Source organism: Periplaneta americana, chromosome 12 (genome assembly GCF_040183065.1).
Source record: "Periplaneta americana isolate PAMFEO1 chromosome 12, P.americana_PAMFEO1_priV1, whole genome shotgun sequence".
Taxonomy (NCBI): Eukaryota; Metazoa; Arthropoda; class Insecta; order Blattodea; family Blattidae; genus Periplaneta; species Periplaneta americana.
Genome location: NC_091128.1, coordinates 161,483,309 through 161,504,171, shown reverse-complemented (window position 1 = coordinate 161,504,171; position 20,863 = coordinate 161,483,309). Strand labels below are relative to the sequence as shown.

General features: G+C 37.8%; 1 protein-coding gene across 2 annotated transcripts in view; it reads left to right on the top strand.

Moving 5' to 3' along the window:
- Positions 1-20,863, top strand: part of Sec8 (Secretory 8) — a 44,418-nt gene that overhangs the window by 14,715 nt on the left and 8,840 nt on the right. For both annotated transcript variants that reach the window (XM_069842415.1, XM_069842414.1), the window contains 10 exons: positions 1,115-1,326; positions 4,491-4,653; positions 5,578-5,841; positions 7,823-8,044; positions 9,921-10,238; positions 12,803-13,023; positions 13,103-13,334; positions 15,393-15,581; positions 18,757-18,924; positions 20,608-20,814. In XM_069842415.1, the coding sequence (XP_069698516.1) occupies positions 1,115-1,326; positions 4,491-4,653; positions 5,578-5,841; positions 7,823-8,044; positions 9,921-10,238; positions 12,803-13,023; positions 13,103-13,334; positions 15,393-15,581; positions 18,757-18,924; positions 20,608-20,814 (2,196 nt within the window). The remainder of the gene's footprint in view (positions 1-1,114; positions 1,327-4,490; positions 4,654-5,577; positions 5,842-7,822; positions 8,045-9,920; positions 10,239-12,802; positions 13,024-13,102; positions 13,335-15,392; positions 15,582-18,756; positions 18,925-20,607; positions 20,815-20,863) is intronic.

The following is a 20,863-nucleotide window of genomic DNA, read 5'->3' as shown; positions in this document are numbered from 1 at the left end:
TCTGTGGAATTTCCTCAGAATATTATTAGTATCTCCTATTTAGTATTAGTAAGTGTCCCGGTTTGAGCTTTGGAACTTCTGGTCACATACAAACAACAGACCCAAGCATAACGCAATGGAGAGTAAAAATCGAGTGAGGTTTTTTTTTTCCCCCAGCTTCTTCCTTGATGAGTGAAATAGTTCATTTTTTATGTCGGGCATTTACCATCTGCTACACAACTTACATCCCTGGAGGACAAGGGATTTTCTATGATGAAAGAGTAATGGAACGGAGAAAAATTCTCTCCGGCGCTGGGATTTGAACCCGGGTTTTCAACTCTATGTGCTGATGCTTTATCCACTAAGCCACACCGGATACCCACCCCGGCATTGGACAGAATCGTCTCAGATTATGTTCCAACTCTTGGGTTCCCTCTAGTGGCCGCCCTCTGCACTACGTCATAGATGTCTATGAACATAGGACCGAAGTCCACACATGTGCTGAGGTGCACTCGTTATGAGTGACTAGTTGGCTGGGATCCGACGGAATAAGCGCCGTCTTAAATCACGAAGTGATTTACGCATATCATATATATTATTTAATGTACCGAAGTACATATGATATTTCCATGCAGATATTCTGCGTCATCATATGATGAAAGAGTAGTGGAAGGGAGAAAAATTCTCTCCGGCGCTGGGAGAGTGAACCCAAGAGTTGGAACTTAATCTGAGACGATTCTGTCCGATGCCAGGGTGGGTATCCGGTGTGGCTTAGTGGATAAAGCATCAGCACGTAGAGCTGAAAACCCAGGTTCAAATCCCGGCGCCGGAGAGAATTTTTCTCTGTTCCATTACTCTTTCAGAATATCTGCATGGAAATATCATATGTACTTCGGTACATTAAATAATATAAGGGATTTTCTGTTTGTGTTACCTAATCTCACTGAAGGACCCACTTCAACAATGCTGTAAATTCGCTCTTACCCTCTTCTCTGTGTTATTTTTTATAATGTTTGGGGATCACGTCATGGACATGGAAATAGAATTTGTTGGTAGATCTGTGAGTTAAACAGCAAAGGATCACTCTTATATTCTTCTGTTTATTTATTAAACGTTACTTTCTCTGTTGTTTCAGCAACTACACACCCAGTTGTTGGCAGAACTTACACGACACCTGTACATTGTATCAACACAAGATGTCCTTGCACTGCGTAGACAAGGAAGTGGCCGTGATAGCAACCTCCTCAATTCTCCTTTCCAACGTGCTGGTGAGCTGCGTAGCTCCTCGCGGACACCCAGAGCTCGACTTTTGGATGTAAATGCTTTTCCAAATACTCCTTCAGGAAGGTGAGGCATCTGTTGTACATCCTTTGCAGTAAAGTTTCTTTACAATTATTTTTTTCTTGTTTGCAGATTATATAAAAATGAAGTAAATAAACATTTTCAAAAATGAAGATTCAAAAATGAAAATTGAGGTCGAGATTTAGTAGCAAACATCTTCAAGATGTTCAGAATTAGCTTCTGGGTATTGCACCGTGTCCTGGAACTTGACATGTAAAGTAATGCTGATGACTTAGATCAGAACATTCCAGGTCCGTAATCATCTTCATTACTTTGTAGTCCTCCTTTTGCTTAGCTGAAGAAGCCTGTTTTTATGTCAAGTTCCAGAACGTGAAATACCCAAAAGCTTAATTCAGACCACAGTCACCACAAAAGCCTAAAAACTCGAATATTCAAAATGTCTTGCTCCTGAGCACTATTGAACGGAGACTAGATATCAGGAATCTTATTACCTTCAAAACCCCAGTTTCACACTTCTTATTAGATACTTATTCATGTACTGTTCTACCAGAATTTAAAAATTTAATTAATATCAGAAATCAAATTTAGTGCATCTTAATAACTTTGACCTGCAAAAAATTTACTGAAAATTATTGCATAATTTTATTTGTATTTGGAGGAATTATCTTTAGTATAACATGTGGCCCACAATTGATCATCCTTGTGGTTACTGTCCCTCCAAATAAATAAGTTTGGTTGCCCCTGGTCTAAGATATTGAACCTATTAAAAATGTTGACAGCAATTTTATTCTTCCTTTACACTAATATTAAAACTGCGTATTATGTTTATCTTTGTAGTCTTTTGAAGTAATGGTTATGATATTCTTCTGTTGGAAAATTCTGCTCACGTAAATAAGGTACCAAAAAAAAAAAGCTGTTAGATTAATAATTTATTGAAGGATAAATGAACATTATAGATCTATTTTTATTAGAGAAAGAATATTAACTGTGACTTGTCTTTATATAATTGAGTCTCTCGTATTTGTCACACCTCATCTCACCAATTGTATAATCCTTGACTTGTTCCACATTATAAAGCTTCAGAACTAATGCAAGATCTATGGAATGCAATAAATGCAATAAAAAAAAATGAACTGTCAGAGATAACACTCAGAGGCTACTATCACAGTTATTTTACTAGAGAACAAAACATGTTAAATTTACCCTGTTATATATTATCTAAAACGTCTTCAAGCTTTGAAGTTACGGAATTTAAAATAGCAAATAAAATATCTCCACTTTTTTTTTTTTTTTTTTTTTTTTTTTGCATTTAATAGTGCTGAATTCAAAATGAAAATCTCTAGTTGGCATAATACCAAATCGTTTTATAATATGCATGGATATTTCATTACTGACTTTAATGTTAAATATTATATTTATGCTTGACAAATTGAACTATCAATTGTGCTCAAAGACTGTGTGTAATCCAAATGCAAATACAAATTTGATCAAATGGCTTTAAAACTGGTGTGTAGCCATAAGACCAGTTGTGGGACAATACAGAAATGTACCTTCAGATTTTGTAAATATACATATCTAAAATATTACTTTCTTAGACTCCCATTGGTGGGTACTTAACGTGTGTCATTTATTCAGTGTTCTTCTGTTGGAGAAATGTGCCATCTTTGTAGATTCTTTGCTGCCATAACGTTGCCCTTTGTGTACTATGGGAAGTAGTCTACAGTGCACCAGTATGATGATTAATAGAGCAGTGGTGGAATGCCAGTAGGGGAAAGAGGAGTATCCACGAAAATCTACCACTGAACACTGTCTTTGTCCACCGCAGAATTCACTTGGACTCAGTGGTATTTGTACCCAGGTTATCAATGTGGTATACCACAAATGTACAGTAGACTCCCTTTTAACTGGCACCAAAGAGACCAGGATAGTTCTGGATACGAGATTTTTCCGGATAATTGAAAAAAATATATAAAAAAAATTACCTGTTAGTACTGTTGAAACTGCATCAGTAGCGGCCCGTGGTTACAAAGGTTGGCAGTTCTGCAAGAAAAATAGTGTATTTAGCAAACGCATGCTGTTTATTGCATCTAAATCGGATAACACGTGTAATTACAGCCCCTTCTCGAAGTTGACTGTGCACCCGAAATTGTACTCCAACCATCCGTGCGCTACACCTCTCCCACCTGGTACAACTAGTCACGTAGTTGAGATGTACCCCACATGCTTTTCTAGTTTTTTTAAGTCAAATTAACTAAATCCTATACTCCGGTGTTTGTCCATGTATTTTCTCCTCTAAACAGAATACACGGGTGGAGGAGAAAGCGTTTTCATGAGCGCAGCAAAAAACCAATCATTTCCATTACACATTTCGGTATTAAAATTACTAGTAGGTTACATGATTTCCGTGACTTTTTCCAGAAATTTCAATATTTAAATTTTGTGTAGGGCGTCCTAATTTCTTAAGTTAACACACCAACCACAGTACTATAACACACTGGAACTGTAATGATATACAGTAGTCCAGAAGCCTGTGTGTTCTAACGCAGGTCATAAAGAACTGAGGGTGTTAACGGTTCTTTTGTATATTCGGAGAGAGCTGCTTCGGTTGCAGCTCTAATGCAGTCTTATGGGTCGGTGAAGAAAACCAGTTTTCTGCTGCCGACTACCCTACGTTGAGCTCCAGGAACTGCCGATCACAGATCCGAAAAGTACACTACAGCTAAAATTGTCGAGCAGTTTAAGGCTCCTACAGACAGTAAAATCTCGAATCGAAGGAGAATGAATTGGAAAAATAAATGAAACAATGAACTAGATTACATAAAAGCACGTTTTATATTTTTAATTTTTTCAGGTTCATTTAAATGGTGGTTCTGCAGCTCTGCAGTTCTTATTGTAGAGCCGCCCCTGAACTGCATGAAGCTTATTTCTCAATCACTTGATAATAACTAAATAACATGAAAACTGTGTGGATTTTCTTTATTAAAACACATCACACAACATAAATAATACACTAATTTTAGATTTCATTATTCACTGCACATGGAAGTTTCTGCGATCTTCCTAATGTGTCAACATTTAAGGCCCAGACTGTGGCATCGCTACAGATTTAAACTTTTTGTTTCTTAGCCCAGCCAAAAGTACCGTTGTTTTGGTATTGCCGGTTAATTGGGTGCCAGCTACTGTAATCCACTTTATTTATTTGGTTTCAGAGTTGGTCTGAGTCCAGGTCCAGGGCAAACTGCTGCAGACGAGGAATCAGACAATGTGGAGGAAGATGTGGACGCTGCGGATCCAGAGGCCAACTCTGAACATTTCATGTCGATACTAGTGGAGTGTCTTGCCCTGCTGAACAAAGTGCCTGACACAGTTGAAGTGAGCCACCTTTTACAGTTTTCATTTCTGTCTGTTGTTTATCCTTCTTTCACTAACACATGTTGCGAAAGTATAACAATTTTAGTTAATTACTTTTGCACAAAATATTTTTCAATAGCCATTTTTGTGTCCTTTGACTTTCCCCTTCCCTTCCATAATAAAGTGCATCAGGTTTCTTCTCTTTCTCAAGGATTACCATACTTATGACCTGAAGAAAGACCACTTTTCCTTCTTTGTTGCAAATATTATATTGGTTGTCCTTATGTACCTACATATCGAGGCCTTGGTTTGACAAGGTTCTAACTAACAAAATTGGCAAAAATGTGTTTTTCATTTGTAATCACTCTTTATAATACTATCTAGTTTATAAATACATTTCAGCACCATTTGTTGAAAAATGAACAAATTAGCAATGTGACAGAGTTCTGTCTGATGAGAACTTTTGAAAATATTTATTTTGACAAAGTTCTAACTGCAAGCTGCTACTATTCTCTCGCAAAGATCCAGGAATTTAATTTGTGTTATGCACAGCTAAGCATGATATCATATTTTATTTGTAATTTTCATGGTGTATGAGTAATGAGTTTAGATTATTTATAATTATTTGAAAACAAATATCAGTATACCGGTACTTTTTATATAAGAAACAGCTATCAGCATAATGAAAGTGGGATATCAAAGTTCTGATGATAGAAAGAAAGGAAAAGGCATAATAAAATGTGAACAGTAAGTCAAAATAAATGCTTATGTTGTTGTTTTGCGAGGATGCTAGATGTGGGCATTTAAAACTAACCTAGCCATCTGATGAGGGAAGAGAAATATTGAAATTCCTCAATTCTTCCAACATTTTAAAGTTTGAGAGCCGTGTGCAACATCACAGTGATGAACCTGGAGATTGACATGATGCAATACATTCTTTTGCAGAGTATTAAAGTGCAAATGCAGACAGAGCTGCTGGCTATAATTGAACGAACCACGCAGCAGATCCTCGATTCCTCCCAGCAACCCAGCATGCGATCTACCCCACTCCTGCTCCTCGAGTTACTGCAGACAGTGTTCGACCAGTTCCGCCATGTTGCTGCTGCACACGCTTCGGTTCTTCGCAGTTTTTCTCGAGCAGCGGACAGACATCGCATTGATGTGCGATTGTACGAGATGCCAGATGTGTGGTCTAAGATACAAGCTGTGGTAAGTACAACTTTCTAAATAGTATTTATTCAAATAATAATTTATTTACTTAATCTGGCATAACTAATTCAAGCGGGCCTTTTGTTTCACCCAGCCAGACTCTAACCACAGTGTAAGTATTCATACAGTAAGGAAGCGTGGCCATTTTCCCTGCAGACAAACATGCGTGTGCATACAGCTAGCAATCAAGTGACAGATAGGTAACACTAATTGAAAAGTCTGCTGTTTATATTATTATGGTGTTACAAAAGTGAAAGTTTTATTAGAGGAAAGACTTTATTGTTCAGCTGTAAATTGCAACAACAAAGAACGAAATCCAGAAGTGCATTTTTTTTCACTTTTCCCAAAGATCCAGAAAAATTCATAGTTTATTGTAGAGCTTGGCATGTGTTCTTGACGTGGTTAAGTTTTGGGTTTTAAATTTTTATTTCGTTTAATTTGTATGTTAAATTCTGTTATAATGATTTCAGATGTAAAAAGTGGGTTATAAATAGTTGGAGAGAGTTGGACAGGGCATGTAGTACATATGAGTAAATCCAGAAATGTATGTAGAGTATTAGTCAGGAGACTTGAGGGGAAAAAAAAAACGTTTGGGAAGGCCAAGACGTAGATGGGATGATAATATGTGGACGGTTCAATAAGTAATGCACTTTTTTTTTTCTGGACTGCCTTTCTTTGGAAAATAACGAAATTTTATACACATCATCTCTTTCTGCATATCGTCATATAGTTTCGCTGTTTTCTGTTACATGGGTGTGATGTAGTTTAATTTTAAAAATGGCGACTGCACGTGAAACATGTACAAAGCAGAGAGCTGTGATTGAATTTCTCTTTGCGGAGTAGGAAACCATTGCAAACATTCACAGGCGCTTACAACATGCCTATGGGGATCAAGCAGTGGATAGAGTACTGTCAGTTATTGGCTTAGCAGAATGTCAGCGACAGAACGAAGTAAAGTGAGACTGTCAAATCTTCCACACTCGGGAAGACCACATGCTACTGGACACTGGAGACAGATGGACGCATCGATAGGTTTATTCGGGGCGACAGGTGAGTAACATCCAAACAACTTGCTGTTCAAGTGGGCATCTCTGTTCACACAATTATCCACCGCTTAGACTATTCAAAGGTCAAGTGAGTCCGTAAGTGCCCAACTTACGACAATAAGGAACAAGGAGTTGCTTGAACATCACGAGTTTGATGCTGATTTCTTATCCAACATTGTCACAGGGGATGAGACATGGATTCACCATTCTGAGCCTGAGACCAAAAGACAATCCATGGAGTGGCATCATAGAAATTCCTCTAAGAAGAAAAAGTTCAAATCAGGACTCTCAGCCAGCAAGGTTATGGCCACAGTGTTGTGGGATTCTGGAGGGGTGATTCTGATTGACACATTACTAACTCAGAGGTTTATATTAAGGCTCTGAAGAAGATGAAGAGATGATTTAGGCATGTTCGCCCCCATAAAGATGTCAACAAAATTCTACTTCTTCATGACAATGCAAAGTCACACACAAGCGTGCACACTCATCAAGAAATCACAAAATTTGGATGGACTGTCCTTCCTCATCCACCCTACAGTCCGGATCTAGCAGCAGCCAACTTGAATATTTAGCCTGTTATGTGCGTCAATATTAAGAAATTGAAACAACTAATATTGCTAACGAGAATTAACTGATAAATGCTTCTTTAGTTTATATTTAAATTCGTTTGATGTTTGACAGTCTGACATAACTCGGCAGGGAATTCCAAAGTCAAGGAACAGTTACAGTGAAAGAAGATGAGTATGCAGATGTTCAGTGGGAGGAATGGATAGTATTGAGGAGTTCTGTGATCGTGTCTAGATTGTGTTGGGTGGGCAATATTTTCAATTTTCTAATCTCCTATTAAAATTTGTATTCACTGTTCATTTCTTTGGATGGAAGATTAGTGCAGAGGTGTATGCTTATTTATTTCTTATCTCTGATTGTCTCAACAGCTGCAGCTCCTCTTGACCGACTACTTGGACATCCAGAACATGGCAGGAGACCCTCAGCAAGCCCCCACGTCGTTTTCAGAACCCACAAGTGACATCTCAGTTTACTTTGCTCGCCGTCGACCACCACGACAGAAAAGAACTCCGCTTTTTAAATTTGATTACTCATCTCACGCTCTTAGCATCAATAGTTACCTGAAGGAGCAAAGAGATCCTGGCATAAAGGTGAGGTCTTGCGCAAGCTTCATCTGTTTGAAACCAAATAATCATCCAAGTCCTTGTCATTGGTTACTTTTTTAATGAATTCTGCAGAATACAAACTGTATTTAAAAGAGAATTTACTTGTATGTGTGTGTGTGTGTGTGTGTGTGTGTGTGTGTGTGTGTGTGTGTGTGTGTGTGTGTGTGTGTGTGTGTGTGTGTGCGTGTTTTTGTTTCATTTCATTTATTGTATTCCATAGATCTTATAGATCTTACATTAGCAATGAAGCTTTAAGATGTGGAACAAATGAACATTTTACAATATTACAATTTTACAATTTTTACAAATTTTTACAATTTTTACAATATTTTACAATTTTTACAGTTTTACAATTTTGTAATTTTCTACAATTTTTTACAATTTTCTACAATTTTTTTTACAATATTTTGGCGAGATGTAGTGAGATAAGGTGAGGCCAGAGGATTCGCCAAAAGATTACCTGGCATTTGCCTTATGGTTGGGGAAAATCTCGGAAAAAAACCCAACCAGGTAATCAAACCAAAGGGGATGTGTGTGTGTATGCGTGCGTATGTACGTACGTACGTACGTGTGTGTGTGTGTGTGTGTGTGTTTGTGTGTGTCACTTTCTTGATTCAGATTCTGCATGTTACGGACAGATGGCAGGACTATGGTTCATTTTCAAGCTGCACACCACTTTGCTGGACTATGTTGTGCATGATGTGTGTCTGTGGAGAGTTATGTTATGTAGTAGGGTGAATGTATGTGCAACTGTTTGTGTAAGTGTAGTGTAGGAAGTGGGTGAGAATGATGATGAAGGGAGAAGGGGAAATGCAGTGTTGGCACGTAGCTACTCATGTTGAATAGCACTAAGGGAGCCGCCAGACTTAACCTTGCCATCCAACGGACGAATCACTATCAACAGTAGCATATGCCTTCCCTTCATATGCACTGTGGAGAGATTTGAGATTTAACCCAGGCATATTGGTGCACAATTTAGTGATTAGAAATTGTGTACCGCCATTTCTCCTAGTTCCGAGGTAGAAATTTTACACAAAAATCTCTGACCCCGCCTGGAATCGAACCTGGGCCAGCTAGTCTGGAGGCAGACACGCTACCACAGAGCTAACTTGGCGGACAGAAATTACTTATTTGTCCATTCTTTTGTGAAATAGATGGAACTTGCTCTATAAATCTAATCCTTTGCATGTTTAATCTTGTTAAATATTGTTTCCAAAGGACCCAAATTTTGCTGTCATACAGTAATGTTGAAGGTCTCAAAGTGTTTTTTACTTCTTCTTATATTTTTAACATAGGCTTGGAATTTAGATTTAACCACTGTAATAATTGTTTGAAACTGAATAATATCTATTTCATAGATTAGAACATATCGTTGCTGTGCCTCCAAAATCTGCTGTGTGCTTTTAACCCTTTGAAGCATAGTGGTTACTCAGAAGAACCACCGTTTTCTTTCTTTCTAAATTTTATGCTACAGATATTCCGTCAAGGAACCACCTCTTGAGTATACATAGAGGTGCCACCTGTGTTCTGAAATTGTGTGCAGAGTTAAAATGTTGAAAAAAATCGATTGAAGCTTTGGTATGATCCATAATATGAAAAACATAAAAAATTAATTTGTGCTTCAAAGGGTTAAGAGAGTTCGCAGGGGAAAGAGAAAAGCACTGTCACTTTTAATTTTCTTGATTTTCAAAACTGTTTTCTTTTTCCTGCAAAATCTTTTTGAAAATACATAGCAGATTTTGGAGACGCAGCAAGGATATACTTCCATAATGTTCAAGAAATTACTTTTACATCCAGGTTCACACGAATGTTTATGAGAATAATAGATTTCAGCATTTTTTTTGTACTAACGTGTGCACAGGAGTACAGCGAGGCAGCTCAGCCACGACAACGAGAGAAGCTGCTGGTGTGTGCACCGGACCCCCGCAACATCACGAGAATCTTCATTCCGCTGATGAAGTTCATCGAGGAAATAGAGCAAGCCATTGGCTGCACACCGGGCAGCCCATGCACACTGAATGCGTTCCTGGCAGACTACGTGAAGGAAGTGTTCCTGGGTCGACATCACATGATGGTGGCAGCCAGCATAGAGAGCGCCACCAAGTCTGTGGATGCGTGGAGGGCCACCACCAGCCCTGAGCTCATGCGGGGCTTGGGCTTGTCCAGACCGCTGCTGCAGGTTGGAAATTATAACAGTACTACCACAGTCTAGTATATACTGTCGCGAAGCTCAATACGTAGGAAAATGCATCCATAGATAGTTGCTAACCACTAGGATAGCTACTATTGCCTCATTACAGACAATGCGAAATGATACCTGCATAGTGTATTGTTCCTAGTACCCTCAACAACTCAAGCTTCGTGACTGTATATACTAGACTGTGGTACTACTTAATATTGTAAATTTATTTCAACTCAACAACAATGTAACTTTATTATCTCAACAATAGGATTTGCTCTCCACACAGTAACACAGTATTCGTTAGTGCAATCCACTGACGACAATGACAATTTACTTGGACTATTACGAACAACAATGAACTGTTAACCTTAACTAATATTTACAAAGCACTATTTACAACACAGAACGGTCAGTTCTCAGTTCACAGCTCGTTTGTCTTGGCTAGTTCTTCTAGCTCAGTCACTCGCGTTCACAGAATCTCGAACCACAGACCTTCAGAGACGATCCGCTGAACTTCGAACTCAGGTCCCCCAACTGCGGTCCACTGCACTTGAACTCCGGGCTTCAGGCTCCACAGTTACGGACACAACTCAAGTCGCGCTCTGGTCTCAAAGCTGGCTTCACTGCTACACAAGACTGGCTTACTGACTTTAACAACACTGCCTTACTCACTGACTGAATAAACTGTCCCAAGTTCACTCGCGTGCGTAATTTATACTCACACCACAGTTTCTGGAAAGTACGAGTTCTCGATATTTCGACGCGTGTCCAGATAGCACTCCAGAGAAAACACTCGAACAATCCGGACCCCTCTCCTCTCCGCCGCGATCGCTCTTTCCCCTGTCTTCTCTCCGCAGCACATGCCACAGGGAGCAGATGCGCGCGAAACCCGCCCAAAACACGGCCGACTTAGCACTTCCTTCTGCTGGTCGTGAGTTCGAACCTCACGTGGCCGACACAGTATATAGGACATAGGAATTTGTTGTTGTTGTTTTCTAATGCCAGGTGTTTGACAATAAAGTCACTTGGCCTCTTGCACTCCAATATTTTTCAAAGATATTATCATGGTCAGCTGAAGCACAGATTTTGAGGGACATAGGAATTTGACATTGCCTTTAAGAAATGTATTTATAAAAGCAATGAAGAAATAACTTAATCAGTGAGTCATGTTTAGAAATTAGTAGGCTTTGACAATTGACACTCAGTACAGAAACTGCAACTGCAAAAGTACAGCGGTCGAAATAGAAGACTGGCCCCTATTGTAATGGAATTACCAGATTTTAGAAAGAGAAGAAGGTAGTTATGCTCTCACTTGCAAACAGTGTAGAGATGGTTATTTTATAAGTGATAAGGGGGTCGAATCCCAGAAAAGTATGTATTTCATATGCTAGGAAAATGAGCTGACAACAAGGTGGATGTTGTCTTGAAAAACCATAAAGTTGTGTTTCAACCTTCAATAGAGGTCACTGTCCTCATATCTCCATCTCTTTCTAAAGTGTTTGTGCAAAGATTTTCCCTATGCTATCTAGTTCAGAGTTAGAAAATAACAGTACTATTGTGCTTTTAAGTAAGCAATTTCCGAGAGAGAAATATTGTCGAAATTTTTAGTAGAAGTTTGTATTAACAAAATAATAATTAATATCAACTACAACCGATTAATTTTAATCGACTCGATTATTCGATTAAGTACTTTTGATCGATTAATCTTACAACAGAAATTGATCGATTAATCGATTAAATTCCACAACACTAATAATAATAATAATAATAATAATAATAATAATAATAATAATAATAATAATAGTAATATTAGTAATGATAAATAATAATAATAATGGTAATAAAATAATAATATAATAATAATTAAGGATTGGCTTTGGTTTGGAAGAAAACAAACTTAAAATATATTCATATATATGTATAAATCATAAAAATGACCAAATGGACTGAGGGAGTTTTGGGATCACACTATTCAATTGGACATGTTTCATAATAATTTTACTTTTACTCTCATACCATGTGTTTCTCTCTGCAAATGTGGTTTCAAAGGTACTTTCACATGATGGAATGAAATTTCTTTTCTTTTCGGTTAGGTCTTAAAGGAAACCTACTGTAATAGGAAATATGATCTAAAAGTTTTATAATAACGTACTTTATGCAAGGAAATGTAGCTGTAATATTAAGCTTCATTTTAAATTATTTGCATAGATACATGAATACAAGAACCTGTTTAGACAGAATATCTTGTATATACATCTTGATTACACAACTTTTAACACTATATCACTTCGGAATATGTAACTTGTATGTCTTTCTCGTCTTAAATTCTATCGTACCTGGTTAAGATGTTTTGGGCTTGTATGGGCCTGCATATATAATAATATAATACAGTCCATATTCCGAAGAATATCGTGATTAAAGTCTGCTTCGTTGGAGAGTATGAGTTGTGCCTATTTATGTAAGGAGGTCTTTTATTTAGATTCAAGAGAGCTGTGTATTGTATTAATGCATTATTCTCTTCGTCACAAAGAGAATTTGACGAATTGTGTGTGTTACAACAGAGCACGGTGACTGTGGAGCGTTGCATCCAGGACCTGCGTGAGCTGATGCAGGCGCTGCCAGCCTATGCAGAGCACTTCCTGTCCATCATCTGCAACATCCTGCACAACTACCGCGAGACTTGTCAGGCAGCGTACCGCGGCATCGTGCAGCCGGACTCGGAGGACAAGCGCATCTGCAGCGCTGCCTGGCTCAAAGACGAGGACATCAGCCGCTTCATTAAGTGAGTTGGCTGCCGACACCTGACTAGGTTCAACCTTGGTCCTGCTAATTAACCATCCATTAAACTTTCGTGTTTTCAGGTCACTACCGAACTGGACAGACCTACAAGCTCAGAAAGTGACGCATCACAGACGGCGTCCACTGAGGCGTGAAGAGACGGCAGACGAGGAAAGCCCAGAAGAAATTCGTCAACGCAACGTGAAGGAGGCGGAGATCCTGGCAAGCAACTTGGGCGAAGGGGGCATCAACGCACACGAAATTCTGTCAGACGTGGGGCAGCTTAGGGCATTGGCTCAACTCCAGGAGAGCATGGTGAGTGAGAGCAGGTTATTAGGAATATAAAAAATCTTGTGAAATCAGTCTAACTGCAAGAAGTAATGTAGAGCAGTTTACTGTACCGTATTTACTCGAACATAAGGCTTCATTGCATTTAATTTTCAAGAGGAAATTGATTTAAAAATGTTGTTGTTTTCTAATGCCAGACGTTTGACAATAAAGTCATTTGACCTCTTGCATTCCAATATTTTTCAAAGATATTATCATGATCAGCCAATGAAGCACAGATTTTGAGGTGTTCCGAATCCATTTCTTGGTTTGAGTTGCACAATGGGCAGTTAGGGGACTGATATATTCCAATTCTATGCAGGTGTTTAGCCAAACAATCATGACCTGTTGCCAATCCAAATGCAGCTACAGACGATTTTCGTGGTAAATCGGGAATTAACTGTGGATTTTGATGCAGAGAGTTCCATTTTTTCCCTTGGGATTGTGTTATCAAATTTTGTTTTTTGAAGTCTAAGTATGTAGATTTAATAAATCTTTTCACAGAGTAATACGTAGATTTAGTAACAGGTCTGTAAGTAGCAGTGCTGCCCTTCTTTGCTAAAGCATCCGCATTCTCGTTTCCCAGGATTCCACAATGGGTGATTTAAAAATGTAACTTTGCATCACATTTTGGGGTATGCATTCATGGGTTGGTAATAATTTTATGCCTAATTCTTGGGAGCCTGTTTTTCAAAATGATAAATTTGACAAGTGACACATGATCGGCACTGTTGATGACTAGTGAAAATAGAGAAATTTACGTTTCACTAATGTCTTTTACAAATTTGTCACTATCCTTAATTTTCTTCTCAAGTTGATTAGCAGCAAAGAAAGTAACAGGTTCTGCTCACATTATGAAACAACACGTGATAAGGAGAGAACCAGTATAGCTGCTGTACCAAATCAATCTTCTTAACGTATCGTCTATTCAGTTGTTGTTTTTCACGAGAAATGAGGGGTATTTTGATCAGTGTTCAATATAGATGCCTGTTGCTAGTAGCCAGAGTTGGGGTGTAGTCAATATATACTGCAGGGCTGTGTCTTCTGCAACTGGTACTGATGATTTTAATTTACTTCTTTTGTGGTTTATGGATGGACAGTATAGAAGAATGTGTTCCAGATCTGCTATACCAAAAATCAAGAAAAAAATGTGTTCAGTGCATTGGGGAAGAGAGAAAATATAAATACGAAAATTATTATGAAAATTACGTTTTCCAATTAAAAAAACGAAAGACAATTACGTCAGTGCCATTCTAATGTTAGAAAAAAATATTTTTGAAATACTACACACAAATCCATAATAAAAATATAGTACATTAGTGCTATGGCAATGAATTGAACAGAAAATAAAGAAATGTGAGTGCCTGTTTCAGAAGTTCTTGATGTGTTTCAAAGTACAATAGAATGAATTTGGATGACCACGTGTTTTTAACAGTTCACCAGAATAAGGAAAAGGTAGATAAATGATAACAACAAATTTCTGGGTTATACAACCATATTGAACTTCAAAAATGTGAATACAGTTCACCTTTATTAGAGCGGGAAGTGAAAAAATATGATCAGTGTCCTAGCCTGAGTTAAAATAATTATATTTACCAATGATTGTGACAAGCTTTCGCTTTACAGAAGTGTTTAAAGGACTTGTCACTAGAATAATTTAGGTCACATGGAGTTAGTGTGCACTCGAAGTTGGTTGCTTGACGGTTGTCAGCCCACTTTGAGGTCTGTGGATATAGAGGGAAAAATTGGATCGGTATCGGTTAGAGTTCCCGAGTAGCTCAGTGGTAGAGCGTTGGTACGTTAAACCAAAGGTCCCGGGTTCGATACCCGGCTCCGGAACAATTTTTCCCTCGAAATTATTCAAATCAACTTTACAGGGAGTTATACCTGAAATCTTGATTTGCGACTTGTCACTAGTTAAACATTTCTGACCAAGAGCTTGTCACTGCTTACTATTCACAGAAAGATACGAGTTCATATGTGAAGTATTAATCATCGATTTTGTAAAACAGGATCTTGGTGTAGAAGTGTTCTTCCATGTTACAGGAATGGTTCTCCACATCCATCCTCCTGTTTGCGTCGGAATTACCGCGAGCTCCAGCATCTTCTCCTCATGTGCAGTTAACGTCTGAGGGAATTCCAGCCATGCCTGAGTCCTCGGTTCAAGCATTGATGCAGTTAGCCAAGGAATTCGAGGAACTTGCTAATACGTGTCTGTTAGTACTTCATTTGGAGGTAAATAAAGGATGATACCAGCGTTTCTCAAATACTTGAAAATAAAATCACCAAAGAATTAAAAAATTTCTGCAGACTGTGTACCATAAACTGTCGAGCTGGTATGATACACACTCTTAAGTCCTGATTTATTATCCTTCATATAAATATTTTGAGTTTCTTATTTTATAACAGATACATATTATAAATATAAACTTCTGTTGTAGAGATTTCGTAAGAAATTGAAGACATTATTACAAAAACAGCCCTTGTCAAAATTGCTATTTTTCAGGAGAACAATAAAAAATAAAAAGAACAACACATGTCAGCTGTTTCAGTAATACTGGTGTTTATCCTTGTGGCTGTTGCAGCTGACAGAGTCATTTTTGGAACGTATAAACATTTGAAATAGTAGCAAATGTGTCCTTAACTCAATTTTGTTAAAAATGTCTAGGGCTGTTTTTGTGATAATGTCCTCAATTTCATGAAACAATCGAATATGTTCCCCTGTAATAAGAGTCTAACTCAACTTGTGAAAACATGTGCCTTAGACCCTTATGCTAGGGTGTATTCAATTCTTGTATCATTTTAACCCATAATTTTGTTTTCTCTGTATTACCGTCATTTTCGTTATCAGTGGAATTAACAATGAGATTATTTTTTCTTCGAATGCAGTTTTCCATAATCTTTTTGATATATTTTTCAGAAATAGAAAGAATAAAAGGCAGCCAGTAGCTCAGTTGGTAGAGCAATTGGCTACGGACTTATGTCCTGGGTTCAATCCTAGGTGATGACAGGATTTTTCTTATTTTCAGAACTTCCAAAACCACCCCAACTTTACTTGGGCTTCTATCAAATTGAGTATCAGGTCTTGCCTGGGGGTAAATGGCAGCCAGAACATGTTGTCAACCACACTACTTCCTTCTAGTGCTGAGGTTATGAAAGCATGCCTCCAAGTACCTTTATGGTTCATCTTTTAGAAAGAATAAAACACAAACTTTCATAGTCCAGTAGCTTGTCACGAAGTTCACAGACATTGACTATAATATACGAGGTGTAGCAGAAATTTATTAGACATTTCAAATTTAAATAATCTAATTTTTTACCAGAAGGTGTACCATAATAAGCCATGAAGTAGACAGCAACTCATAGTGTTAGTTGGCATGGAGAGTTGGTCTTGTCTCATTTAAGAAATAATGGCGTGGTCTTTGCATTCACAGATTTATCAGCGTGTAACTTCTTTCATTCGGTTATTTGAAGCAAAAATTGTATATAAAACTACCCCACACCATCCTGGATTTGAATCCACTTATTCCACAGAACATGCTTTGGAATGTGATGAGCAGTACCTAGTGACGTGTAAAATTTGCCTGGAATCACATATTGCTCACCTAAGTGGCCATATAACATAATAATTTCCTTCATAATCTGCTTCAAATAGGTGCATTTCAATTAATATATGCCCGTACAGCAATTGCCAACCTGTTAAGAAATAGAGGATGGGAAGTGCATGAGGAGATTCATTGTGTGTCTGAAGATGATTCTGATAGAAGAGTCGATATGATTGCCATCAATAGAAGAACTCAGAAAGCGATGGTCTTAGACCCTACGATTTGCTTTGAACGAGACACGAATCAGGCACTGCAGATAGATGATGACAAGCGAGCTAAATATCTACCTTGTCTTCCATACCTCAGTGAAAAATATGGCATTTCGCTTTACAACTAGGATGTTACAGGCTTACTATTTGGAGCGAGGGGTTGTTTACCAAAATTTACATGTAATATCCTTAAATCCTTTCAAATTCCCTTTTATGAGGTTCAGAAGATTGTAATGGAAATTCTGAAGGCCTCTCTTCAAATTCTACACTATCATCTATATGTTAACACGTAAATTTTTGTTTTTAATGTACAAATCGAATCATTATTTTGCTCGTTTCATTTCCCTTTATCTTTTATGTTTGTTAATTCCGGATCCCAGTGATCAACCTCACTTGAGGACGGATGATTTAAAATAAATCTTAGTAGTATATATATATATATATATATATATATATATATATATATATATATTTTAATTGTAAATTTTGTAATTTTTTGTGCTGCAACTTGTATTTGCAAATCTTTAACATTGATAAAAACATGTTCTTATATAAAACTTTCTGATTAGTATTGAATAATTAATTTGTTAATAGTTTGAGTACTTATTTTACAAAGAACATACAGCTTTGAGTACTGAAAAATTGATGAAGTTCAATTTTTTTTCAGCAATGAATAGCTTTGTAACCTTGAAATTGTACATGTCAGTATACATTATATCTGCAGTTGTCTACCATTTTCAGATTTAGTGAAACTGTTAAAGTACACTCACATGTCGCTACTTTTGCAGCACTGCAATACAAAATACTGCGCAACTCTCATACTTTGACGTGTGAACAATGATGCAATCTGAAAAGTAGCTACTGCCGAACCTGCTGCCCACTACTTTTTCATATTACTCGCAGCTTAAAAGTACCGACGTGTGAGCAGTGTTCTCAGAGTTGCAGCCACAGCATTTTGATATTGGTTTTGTTGAAACTTTTGCAGTGGTTGCGAACAGTGTTACCACCCAAACGTGCCTACGATACTATAAACGAGCCTATAAAATTTCAAAGTTACAGAGTTATTCATTGCTGAGAAAAAAAAAATTTGCTTTTCGCCAATTTTTCAGAATTGAAAGCTGTATATACCCCAATAAAATAGCAGATATTACCCTATAGAATTTCAGCCATAACAGAGAACCCTCCATAAAATTGATCTGAGTTTGTTAAGGTTATCAACTTATGAACCATTTTTAATAAATTGGAAAGTATTCCTTCAATAAATATATATTTTTGCTAAATTATGTTCATGTGATGTTGGTTTACAGCATTAGCAGTGACAAAATGTTATGTTTTATTTAACGACACTCGCATCTGCAGAGGTTGTATCAGCGTCGCCGGATGTACCGGAATTTTGTCCTGCAGGAGTTCTTTTACATGCCAGTAAATCTACTGACATGAGCCTGTCAGCACACTTAAATGCCATCGACCTGGCCCGGGATCGAACCTGCAACCTTGGGCATAGAAGGCCAGCGCTATACCAACTCGCCAACCAGGTCGATTAGCAGTGACATCCTCTTTTCCTGTTGAGCATTGTTACAACTTATTTGTGTGCAGGTGCGCGTGCAATGCTTCCACTACCTGCTGCCACGAGCTAACAACTACAACCGGCTGGTGGTTGGGGTGGACTCCCAAGAGCCTGACCCTAAAGTGCAGGAGCTCAGTCGAGTGCTGATCAGTATCGACGAGGCCATGAACTCCAGTCTGCAGCCACGCAAGTCGAAGGTGAGTTCTCTTTACGGCATTGTTAACTGTTTTCGTGTTATTCGTATCTTTATCAACTTCTGCAGAGATGAGAGAAGTGATATTTTCGTAACTCGACACTAAAAGAAAATTGTCTCCTTCTTAGTGATGTCAATTCAAGCAGTATGCACGCTGATTATTTTCTTCTACAAGCAAGGACGCAGTAAACATAGCAATAACAATTGTTTTTATAGCTACAGTCACATACAGGATGTCTAAGAAGTAATGTAAATTACTTCAGGATAATATAGTTTGGGTTAACCTACATCAATTTAACCTGATATGCCTTTGTCTGAAGTCTAACGGTTGGAGAGAAATTAAGGAGAAAACTAGTGAAACATCTTGCAGTTCCGTGTACTAGTTATGTTACACCAGCTCTTTTGCACACGGCAGCATCTGAGTACTGCAATGCCAGCGCAACACACAACTGAATACATGGTCACTTGACATTTAATTAGTGTATTCGCATAGTGAATATGCAGATATACCAGATGTTATCTGAAACTGGCAAGCTGCTAAGTGTTTCATTGAGGTCGGAAAGAGAAGCAATATCTGATATGGATTTACAATTCATGGAATTCATAGGAGGACAACCTTAGTAACTTGTCTTGGGTAATTATTTTATTTTTTAACTGAGTTTGTACTTAATTATGAAATAAACATATTGGAACAACACGAGATGCAGCACTTTAAATAATGCATCATATTGCAATGTTCTAAAGCATATAAATACGTCTATAATTTCTCTCTCTCTCTCCATTTCATTTAGAAGTTCGCCCATCAATAACTTCCCAATCGTTACATTTCGGACATAGGTACATTAGATTAAATCGTTGTATATTAATCCAAACTACATTATCCTGAAGTATTTTACTTTCCTCGTGAGACACTCAGTATAAGAAAGTGTGGCAGTAGTGAAGTGGCATTTAAAGAAATACATGCTATTTATTAACTAAAAATCGGTTTTCACCTGGTGGTAGTTAAAGGAAAAATAAGGATATGTAAAAGATGGGACATACTGACAGAAATTTAAACACAAATAGTTTAAAATGCTCTATGGGATCTTCTAGTGACAGAATATAGTCGCCAATCATGGTTACCATTATTGCGATTATCTCTGATTAAGATTACCGATAATGAGTATAGAATAGTAGAATCACTAGAATTTAGATATGTCTAAAATACACTTTTTTGTCCCCAGCCATGCATGAAAAAACACCAAATCTAGTGACAAAATCACTAAATTGGCAACACTACTCGAAGACTAAAACACTGAACTTGTTTTGTAGGTCACTACACTTTCATTACAAGACTACAGCCAGTAACCATTAATGTAGTGTGGTACCAGCGATCCTGTGGATATATTTGCTAATTACATTGACAGTAGTGACCCTATTGCCAGAGTATTCAAACCAAAAAGTGGATTTTGTTCCATTGGATGTCTGCCTTTTGGAAGGAATACACTGCAGGACCTCAGTCTTCTGTGTAAAATTACTGAAAGGATATGTTCATTCACCTTTTCTGCTATACAACTCTGTGTATTATTTATTTGGATGTAGTGAGATTCAGGTGCATTGCCGTCTTTTGTTTTAAATAATGTATAATGTAACTTTTGTAATATAATTTCGTGCATGAGTTACATGGTGTTTGTTTCTTCATTTTCAGTATATATTCGAAGGACTTGGTCACCTCATTGCGAAGATCCTGATCAGTTCCGCGCAGTATATCGACCGCATAGACGAGCAGGGCATCCAGAAGATGTGCCGCAACATATTCGCCCTTCAGCAGACCCTCACCAACATCACAATGGCGCGTGAGATAGCCCTGGACCATGCTCGCCACTACTTCGAGTTGTTCTACCTTGCTCCAGAGGTACAGTTTACAGAAATAGTTACGCTGAGGCAAAATTGAGTTACTTTGT